The 9914-nt window shown below is 37.8% G+C and overlaps 1 protein-coding gene across 2 annotated transcripts; it reads left to right on the top strand.

Moving 5' to 3' along the window:
- The first annotated feature begins 674 nt into the window (after positions 1-674).
- LOC149833013 (serine/arginine-rich splicing factor RS41-like) lies at positions 675-7214 on the top strand. 2 transcript variants are annotated; one of them, XM_090014841.1, is made up of 7 exons: positions 715-781; positions 4753-4900; positions 5403-5735; positions 5927-6039; positions 6145-6380; positions 6621-6884; positions 6989-7214. In XM_090014841.1, exons 3-7 carry the CDS (start codon positions 5729-5731, stop codon positions 7020-7022), a joined length of 654 nt encoding a protein of 217 aa, XP_089870967.1. In that variant the 5' UTR covers positions 715-781; positions 4753-4900; positions 5403-5728; the 3' UTR covers positions 7023-7214. The 2 variants fall into 2 exon arrangements, with proteins under 2 accessions (XP_089870966.1, XP_089870967.1); XM_090014840.1 differs by lacking the exon at positions 5403-5735 and having other exon boundaries at positions 675-781.
- Positions 7215-9914: the final 2700 nt, after the last annotated feature.

The following is a 9914-nucleotide window of genomic DNA, read 5'->3' as shown; positions in this document are numbered from 1 at the left end:
TTAATATAATTTGTTTATTTATTATATATATTTTTTTAAAATCTCAATACTCTTGGTCCATTATCTCTTTGGATCTTCAATTGGATCCATATTCAATTGGATCTAAATCTAAGCCTAGAAAAATTGAAGTTAATCAATAAATGATTCTTATGTATTATTTTGTTTTTTCATTTAGCTATAAAAATTCTTCTTCGTGATTGATTATACCTTCACTGAATGGTTAGCCAACTTAACTAATTAAATTCTAATTTCATAACAAATAATTTGATTTAATTGAAGATTAAATCAAGATTCCAGATAATTTACCAACCATTACCACTATACTAACTTCACAAGCCAGAAAAATAAAATATATCACCAAGCAATCACATAGGTAAAAAACAAACAAATATTTAATAATTAACAATGATATAATTTTTTTTTATTAAAATATTACGAAATTTTTTGAGGTTTTACAGACGGTGGACCCACCTGGTCTGACCCACTTAGAACTTTTGTGAGCTCCTTTTGCTCATGTCAAAGTATATGAGATTGGCGCTCACGTAACCACAAGCCAATTGTCTGAAAGGGCCGAGCAATGGGTCCTCGGTTAACCCTGGTAAACCCGAGGTAGACGCCAAATAAACCTTGGTTAAATCTGCCTTCTCAGTTCTTATCGTCCTTCAGATATTTTTCCTTCACATTTAAAGTCGCGCTTTTTAGGGTTTTCTTCAAGCGAAGTTCGCGATTTTGAGGGGTTTTCTTCGAGGGATTTTCCCCTTCTTCTTCGTCTTTTTTGCAGGTAAGATCTGGAAAGGTTGAAACTTTAGATCTGCGTGGTTTTCTCCTTGTGATCGTCTTTTAGTCTTTCTTTAGATCTAGGGTTTATTGAGGCAGATTTGTGCATTTTCGTTTGTTAGCTGATTTTTATTTGTTTTGTGTTTCGTTTTTCGTTAATTTCATTTTTTGTCTACAAGGTCGGTTTGATGGATTATTGTAGTGAATTTGTTGGAGTGGTTTCTCCGATCTGCTTCGTGACGAAAAAAAAAAAAACCTTGATCGTGGTCGCTTCGTTATGCATCTAAAGTAAGAAGAAGCTAGTTATGTGATGTAGGTTTCGTTTGGATCTGCGTTTTTATGGTAAACTTGTTAGAACCTGGGTTGTTCGGCGCAAAAAAGAACTTTTTTTTTTTTTGCGGTGAAGTTTAGCTCTTATTTAGGTCAACTTGGTGCCTGACTTGATCGGTCGGGTGTGCTTCTTATATGCAATTCGGGTTCTTGTTTGTTGGCTTTGTTGGAATTTGAGTGGTCGGTGCTTGCAACGTATTGACCAGAAAGATTGTTGGATTTGTTTGGAATTTTCAAGAAACAAGGGAATTGATCTCTCTAGGTAGGGATATGGAATGGGCCTTTAGTACTATCATAGTGTTTTTCTTTTTTCTTTCACTCGTTTGTTTCCCCGGTGGGGGTGGGGGTGTGGGTGGTCTTTTTGGTGGGGAGGAATCTTGGTATTAATGTGATTTTAAATATGGTGTAGGTACTTCCTTAAAATGTGAAATCATGTCAAACGTTCATGATCATGATGTCAGTAGTTCTGGGATTTTACAGAGAACTGGCAAAAGGGGCTTTTGAACATAGTTTAGGTTTTTGTTATTTGTGAAATTATTGTACTACTTTCAATTTGTTGGATATGTTAGTGGCATTCGTTATCAGAAAAGGGGATTGTCTGTCGATCTGTTGTGTTCAGTCTCAATAAGTGAGCAGATGGATGCAACATTTCTTTGAGGTCCAATAATCTTTCCAAATGTTGCAGTTTGTATTAAAATTATAGGGACTTTTGGTCATAATTGAGGTTTTGGGTTGGCAATCCATGTTTAGGCATTTATTGATGAATACAATATCTAAAATTGAATTGGAGCCAATATATTGCTCCATTTGGCTAAAGTGCGTTTTGGAAGATGAGAACAAGAATTTAACAGGTACTTTAAAGTTGAACTTCCATGTTGTTTTGTTTAACAGTTAGTCAATATATGATGATGGTTTCATTGGCCTGTCAACCGGAAAATGGTCAGTGAGAGATGCTTGCCAGTTTCATGGATAGGGTAGGGTGTGGTGCTTTAACTCCACCCAGTGAGAGAAACCACCCTCAGGAACATAGACCTAGCGGCTCTGGCTGCCGTACTTAGGGTCACTGTCTTGGCAGAATAAAACTCCATGGGCTTACCCTTGGTCTCAGGGAGTGTGTTTTCACTTGGCTCTTCATGTCATGCAAAACACCTTACCCTATATAGAAGCAGGATTTGAGTCGCGTTTGGTTTGTTCTTTAGAAATTTATTTTTCTTTCTCAATGTGTCGTAGAGGCGACATTGTTTAAGTTTTTCTTTTCCAGGATTCCAATTTTCTCTCCACAATATCAAGACAATGGTATGATATGATGGAAACCCGTGCTTTGTTTTTAAGAGCTGGATAAATTGATTTATCAGTATTTTATCAGTAAATTGAAATTTTTGTGATATTTACCCAATACTATGACTATGTATTCATTTATAGACAAACATATTAAGTTTATTAGACTTTAAATTATTTGCATTCATATTATAACCATAGTCACAGATATCAGCAGTATTTGAAAATATCACTTATATAAATCTTCATTTTGAGAAAATGATTTAAAAGGTAAGATATCATGAGATTTTCAAAATTAAATTTATTGCAATATTATCGATGATATTATCATGATTTAATGTTGTTAAAAACTTGCTTCGAAGCGCGCTGCCAGTTTTGCCTTGGAGCGCACCTAAGAAGCGCAACGGCATATGAGTCGCATGCCCTCAATGTGCTCCGAGGCGCATGCCTCATACCATACCCATATGGTCAAATGGGTCAAAGTCCCCATTCGACCATTTTTAAGTTATAAAAAAAACGTAAAAAGAGGGGGATAGGGCCAAAGGGGTGTCCGGTGTCCCGATCGTTTAGGGCTCCAACCTTTTTTCCCCTTACTCCCCCCCCCCCCCCCCCTTCCACCGACGGCATTTTTTCCGGCACTTCAGAAACAATACTCTCTCTCTCCTCTTCTTCTTCTTCTTCTTCTTCTTCTTCTTCTTCTTTTTCTGTTATTCTTCTTCTTTTCTTTCTTTTTTTTTTCTCTTCTTTTTTTTTTATGTTCTTCTTCTTTTCTTTCTTTTATTCTCTTCTTCTTCTTTGCCCCTCTTCTCTCTTCATTTCCGCTCCTTCTTTTCTTTATTTCTTTCTTTTTCTTCTTTTTTTCATCTTTTCTCTCGTTATTTATTTCTTTTCTTCTTCTTCTTCTCTTTTTTCTTTTCTCTTCTTCCTTCCTTTCTTTTTTCTTCTTCTTTTTCTCCGTTCGCTTTTTTTTGTCTTTCTTCCTCTTTTTTTTCTTTTCTGCAGCTGTGTGTTATGAATCATATTCGTGTGTGTATTTGTGTTAGATGTGTGCATCTTTATTTGTATTTTTTATTTGGTTGTTTTTTTTAACATTTTTTATGAAGCTTATGCTTTAGGCCTCGCTACCCCTCAACGCTATTGACAACATTGTTATTATTGTGATATTTTCAGTCACTTTTATTGTTGTATTTCTTTTCTACATTTTAAATATGTTCTTTTCTTCTTTCTTTTACATTTTTTTAAATTTTTTATAACTTCTATTTACATTTCTACAAAAACTTTATGACCTAAACATACTATTTTCTTACTTATTTCTGCTATATTTTATATTTTAAAAAGTGCTGAGAATTTCCTTTATCAAAATAACCTTATATTACTGTGAGAATTTGCTTGCCGAGATATAGCCGAGACTGATATTTGTGACTATGGTTCCAAGTTTCCAACCAAAAGTGTGCGTAGTGCATTTCTGTTTTGTTAACTGATTCCTGTACCATATTGTGTACAATGTGTTTGATCAGTTCCCTGCATTTTCTTTTTCTTTTTTTGTTTTGAAGTTTATCTTTTAAAGGTGCAAGAGAATGTAAATTCACCCTAGAATCTCATTGCTGAAAATTGCTGTGCTTGTCATTTAATGACAAATATTTTTGTTATACTTTCATGCTTCTTTTAAAGAAAAACTATACGTTGATATTCAATGAGAGAAAATAAATCCTATTTTTTGTGTAGTTTTCTTTATGTGCTAAATTTGGATTCAAAATAATACAACACATCTTTCATGTTCTTCATCCTATATATGTTTCTGTCTCCAACATAAGTTGGGTTTACAGTTTAGCCCTGACCCGAATCCGGCTTGTGGATTTCGATGTTGGACTAAACCTACTCTGCTCTGCTCTCACTCATAAGGCACAACACGTACCAAAAGTCAAAGTTCCATTATTGCATGAAGCTATCAAAATTTTATTAGTGCATATTTTGTTTTGTTAGTAGCATTTTAGGAGAAAAACTACCATTTGTTAGCACTTGATATAGAAGAATCATGCACAAACAAACAGGCAATTTTTTTTTCGCTTTCTATCTTACACTTAAAGAGAGCTGCCATTTTACGAAGGAATCGTAGCTTTTGCTAGTATCTGTGGTTATGCTTAATAACTATTTATGTATAGTAACATTTCAAAGTCATATCCTAAGAAGTGTGCTAATTTACCAACATGTGCATCTCTTTGACTGTCTCTTGAAGACCGTATGGTTTATCTGTTGTTTGTAGAGTTCTCATACATCAGCAAATCTTTTATGCCTACATGCTCATCAAATCTTTTTTAAAGGATTTGTGCGTTTATATTGGTTGAGAGTGTCAATTGTCCATTACAGGAAACCCTGACGTTTTTTTAGTTGAGTTGGTGTTTGGAGAAAATGCGGCCTATCTTCTGTGGAAACTTTAACTTCGATGCTCAACAGTCTGAAATAGAGCGCCTGTTCGGCAGATATGGGAGGGTGGACAGGGTAGATATGAAATCAGGTAGGTAACTTTCTCCTTGATATATATTTTCTTGTATAATTTATGGTTCAAAAGCTTTTATATTTTTTTATCTTTTATTCTTTATGCCACTGGTTCTTAGTCTCATAAGTAGGGCCAGTCAGCTTCTCATGGTTCGAAATTGTTCTCCAAACATGAATTGCCCATTGTTTGCACATGGTGTATGCGAGGACCAGAAATTATTGTATTGGATAGTGTTGATAGTTTAAATTAGATCCTTGGTAATTTCATGTCAACAATGTTAACTTATGGACACACTGGGCCATGTCAAAGGATCCTTTCAAGCAGGGGGATTCACCCCTTATATAAAGGCATTTGTTCCTCTACATCGACTATCAGTCTTATTGCAGCAGTCAAGCTACAAAATACAGCAACAGTGATGGTTCTCTCTGGTTGAGTCCCTATGGGGGTCAGAGTAAAAGTTTTAAAAGCTGAATATTTTGTATAAGTTTAAGCCCCCTACTCAACAATTTCTTTGACGCAGGAATATCTTGGAGCATCCAAGCTCTTCCTGGCTGATGGGCTCATGTGCCTTACCTTTCCTGCCCGTGCCCATGCTTCATCTTCTATTGTCTTTCAGAAGAGCTGATCTGATCCACAATGGCATCATCTTACATTTTCCTCAAGCACTCATTACCTTTAATTCCTCATGAGCTTCGCTCAGTCTACAGTATCATGCATGTTCCAAGGTAGAAACCATGCTGACTTTGCAGCCAGGAGGGAGAATTTATGGCGCAAGCACTCCTGTTGGATGACCTACCATGAGACACCCACTTTTGGATAATGTTTCTTGACACAATTTAGTTCAGCATGCAAGGTCTGTTTTTATGTTTCTGGGCTACTAGTTTTTAGCTTTTGTAGAGATGGTGAGGGGCTGCATGAGTTTTTGCATGGAGTTAGTTGATCATCTACCAGGACTATTTATCCCTTGCCATGTTGAAGTGCATGTATATTCTTCTGCATCTCCTTTTTACATATTATTTTAAATTGGTGGCTTCTCTATCTTAGGCTTTGCATTCATCTACATGGATGATGAACGGGATGCAGAGGATGCTATACATGGACTTGACAGGACAGAGTTTGGCAGGCATGGCCGTCAGCTTCGAGTTGAATGGACAAAGGTATTTTACTCTTTTGCTTTGCTTATTAGTTAGGAATGCCTGATGGCACACTTGTTGCCTTTTGGGGCACATTTATATTCATGGTTTTCTTAATGTTCACTGCAGCAAGAGCGTGTTGGTCGCAGATCTGCTGGTTCAAGAGGATCTGCTGTTAACTCGAAACCCACAAAGACCCTGTTTGTTATAAATTTCGATCCAATCAATACCAGGGCAAGTGACCTTGAGAGGCACTTTGATCCATTTGGAAAGGTTCTGAACGTAAGAATCAGGAGGAATTTTGCATTTGTTCAATTTGAATTGCAGGAGGACGCAACCAAGGCACTTGAAGCCACAAACCAGAGGTTTTTGTTACTTCTTTTATTAATTTAAATCTTTCCTTTTTTTTATTTGCATTGTTCATTAAGGTCTAAGCATCATAGCCACTGATTCTTGGAGTGGTCAACAGAAAAATAGCCTGTGAATAAATCTATTCATGTGGCTGCAAAGCTCTTCTAGCATATAGTTGCTGCACTTTTAGTGTAGGCGGTGCACTGTGGTTTTTGTTATAATGAATTATCCTCTTTTCTGTTGTTGATGCGCAGCAATCTGATGGATCGAGTTATTTCTGTTGAGTATGCTGCACGTGATGATGATGAGAAAAGAAATGGCCACAGCCCGCACAGAGGACGTGGCCGATCCCCAGGGAGAAGTCGTGACCACAGGCGATCACCAAGTCCTTATGGTAGAGTTACTAAGCGGGCTAGCCCTGACTATGGCCGTGCTCCTGCCCCTTATGCAAGATCTGAAGAAAGGGGTAGCCCCAACTATGGCAGAGCTGAAAGCCCTGTCTATGATAGGCATCGCAGGTGAGTCTTGTGCTAATTGTTATTACAATGCTTCAGTTCATTTGCTTTCCTACTTGATTTTCAGGCTTTTTGTTGTGACAAGGAGTTCTTGTTTGTTGAACCAGCCGATCACCTGTTAGGTCAAGGTCCCGAGATTGACTAAGTGGGAATGAAGCATCTGTCTTAAGCTGTCTTACTTTATAATTCTGGTTGATTAAGCTGTTTTACTTCATAATTCTGGTTGATGAGCATCCTCAGTTATATGGTTTGATACTTTCTATGAGACATTAGGTGCTACCGTGTAATGTTATACACTATTACCTTTCATTATGTAAGAATTTCATTGAGTTTCAGGGTAGTGCCTGGGGGTTGTCCTTTTAGCTCTCGTTATTCTGGTTGGCTTTGGTGCAAGGCTGTGCTAACTCGCTAACTTTCTACCTATTTTTTCCTTAGCCCCGGCCACCATGGTTGTGTTCCAGGTTGAGTCAAATATGCAGTTTGTTTGCCCTTTTGTGTCGTGGGCTTGTCTTACATGTACGCATTACTGTGTTTGCTACCATCTTTTTTTTCGAGACAAGACATGGGACTTCTGACTGGCTGGCTGGCTGGTCTCAGCTTGATCCCTAGATAGGTAATCAGGTGTAGACTTCCCGCCTGTCTAATGCCCTTGTTGTGATTGGGCTGCAAATCATTGGACAGTTAGGTTAGGCCCAGGAAGGGAAAGCTCGTCTTCCAGGCTTCAGCCTGGGCCTGGGTAAAATTGCGGCCTCCCCGCCCCATTATGAGCCAAATCACAAATACAGTTGCACGAATCACCAGGTTGTGCGGCCTCCTGTTTTCTTAAAATGAGTGCATGACAGTTGATTCATTTTAAGATGTTTTCTTTTAATCTCCATTGTAGTAGTAGTTTCCACAAAGGTACTGTTACATGGTAGCTTGAAAATTTTGGCATGAGCTTTTTAGATCCTGAGTCGGCCTATTCAGATACTGTTTTTTTTTACAGTAACTGCCTATTCAGATACTCTTGATGAGCTTGTTAGCCAACAGTTTGGGAAGCTCTCTTGAATGAATACCTGCGTCGGGTTCACAGTGCTGGTCTGCATGAACATGTCCCTGCTGCAACTTTGGAACGGTATTGAGATGATGTGGTGTCGACGATGGTAGTGGCACTGGGCCTGGACTTGAGTTTTGTTTTTTGTCGAATTGGTTTTTGGCATGCATGAATCCCATACATCCCTGGTTCATCCTCACCCGTTTAAATGTCTGCCTTTAGAAAAAGCTATCCGTTAATTGAAATTAGAGGGTGTTGGGGAAACCACAACGCATGCATTCAAGCTCCAGGACAGAACAGTATAGACAATAGCTTCAACCTCACTTGGCATGGGCCGTATTTGGCAGTGGGTAGGTGAGAAGATTCTTGCGAAAAGATGGACTGTGAGTGAGTTTTTCCTGTTACAGTATAATCGGTTGGATATGTAGCATCTGGAAAATTTGTACGATTTCTTTTCTTCTAGATGGCCAAAGAATACATTGTTCCAAAGCAATGTTTGCGACTTAGCTCTGTGGTAGATGCTATAGAGTGTTTAAAAATTCGGGTTATGAAGATGAGCTGTTTGTTGAGGTGGAACTTCAATTTGAAATAACCATGTCCACCACATAACAGTCCACTATTACTGTAACCAATAATGGGGATGGATTCACTTGACAAGTGAGCGCTGTTGTGGAAGACTTGAAGTACAGATTCCATTAGGCTTGGGATCCAAGTAGTCAAAAGCGCTTAGTTGGCACCTAGGTGCTAGTCTCCTAAAAAGCCTAATTAACTCTTACGCAAGACTAATAGGCTTAGCCAGAAGCAAAAACAGAAAAATAAATAATTAATTAATTTTAAAATAATTTCTTAAAATTTATAGAAAATTCATATTCAACACAATTTATGAAGATAAACAACTGAAAGTTTGAAACCAGAAAAAAAACGCATAATTTATGTACAAAGCTAAATAATTAAAAATAATTAAAAATAATTACATTTCTTACATTCAAAGTTGCAAATCCATTTAGTTAAGTATTTCTTTAGCTGCATTGCCTAGAGTCTCACAAAAGAACATAATAATTTTAAATAAAAATTAAAAAACAAAAAACTTGAATGTTTCAAAATACATAATCAAGGCAGATTATTCCCTTCAAATCCTGAGCCCTCTCAATCAAATCTCCAAATAAGATAGATCTATCTAATTTCTTCATAGCGAACACATCAAGCATTTGTTGTTCAATTAAATTTGCTAAATTTGCTGCATGCGACCTCCTATCCAGGCCCCTTTAACCCTCTTATGTTCCACACACCCAGATTGAGTTTCACTTATATGGCCAGACCTTTTCTGGGACTTGGATTTGAGTTCTGATCTGTACCTTATTTTGGGTTCTATATGCAGTGTCTAATTAAATCCAAGTTTTCATGCTTTTTGCATGTACAACCTATGCGTTCAAGCTTTTCTTGTTGCAACCTGTGTTGAAGTTTGTAATTCGAGTCCATGTTCAATTCTACTACTTATATATTTCAGATTTCAGATTGATCTTGCTAAATGTTGTTGAATTTGGATTTAGATCTACAAGATCCTGCCCGTATCTGACCCATATTCACCCACTAGTAAGAGCAAACAAGAGCAAAATACTTTGACCGTTTGGAGCCAGCATCAATTCATTGAAATGACAACCACCTGAAATCCACATAGAACTCTCAAACGGCTTGTGGAGTTAGGAACGCTATATGTTTCAACTCCACATTAGGGATGGCAATGAACCGAGAAGCAGATGGGGGACAAGGTCTCCACCCCTGCCCCATCTTAAAATTCTGCCCTTCATCCCTGCCTTCATCCCCGCACGGGTTTTGATTTTAACCTTCATCACCGCTTTCAAACGAGGCGAGGCGAGGCGAGGCAGGGCGGGACCCGTTTCTTCCAAGTCCACTGCCATCCCTAAAGGTGTTTTAATTATTTTATTAACGAGGATTAGGGATTGGGGGCGGGGCGGGGGAAATCATAAGTCCATCCCCAC

This window comes from Nuphar pumila, chromosome 7, assembly GCF_984573655.1.
Source record: "Nuphar pumila chromosome 7, dmNupPumi1.hap1.1, whole genome shotgun sequence".
NCBI lineage: Eukaryota > Viridiplantae > Streptophyta > Magnoliopsida > Nymphaeales > Nymphaeaceae > Nuphar > Nuphar pumila.
The sequence above is the reverse complement of the archived record's forward strand: the minus strand, read 5'-3'. Positions and strand labels throughout refer to the sequence as shown.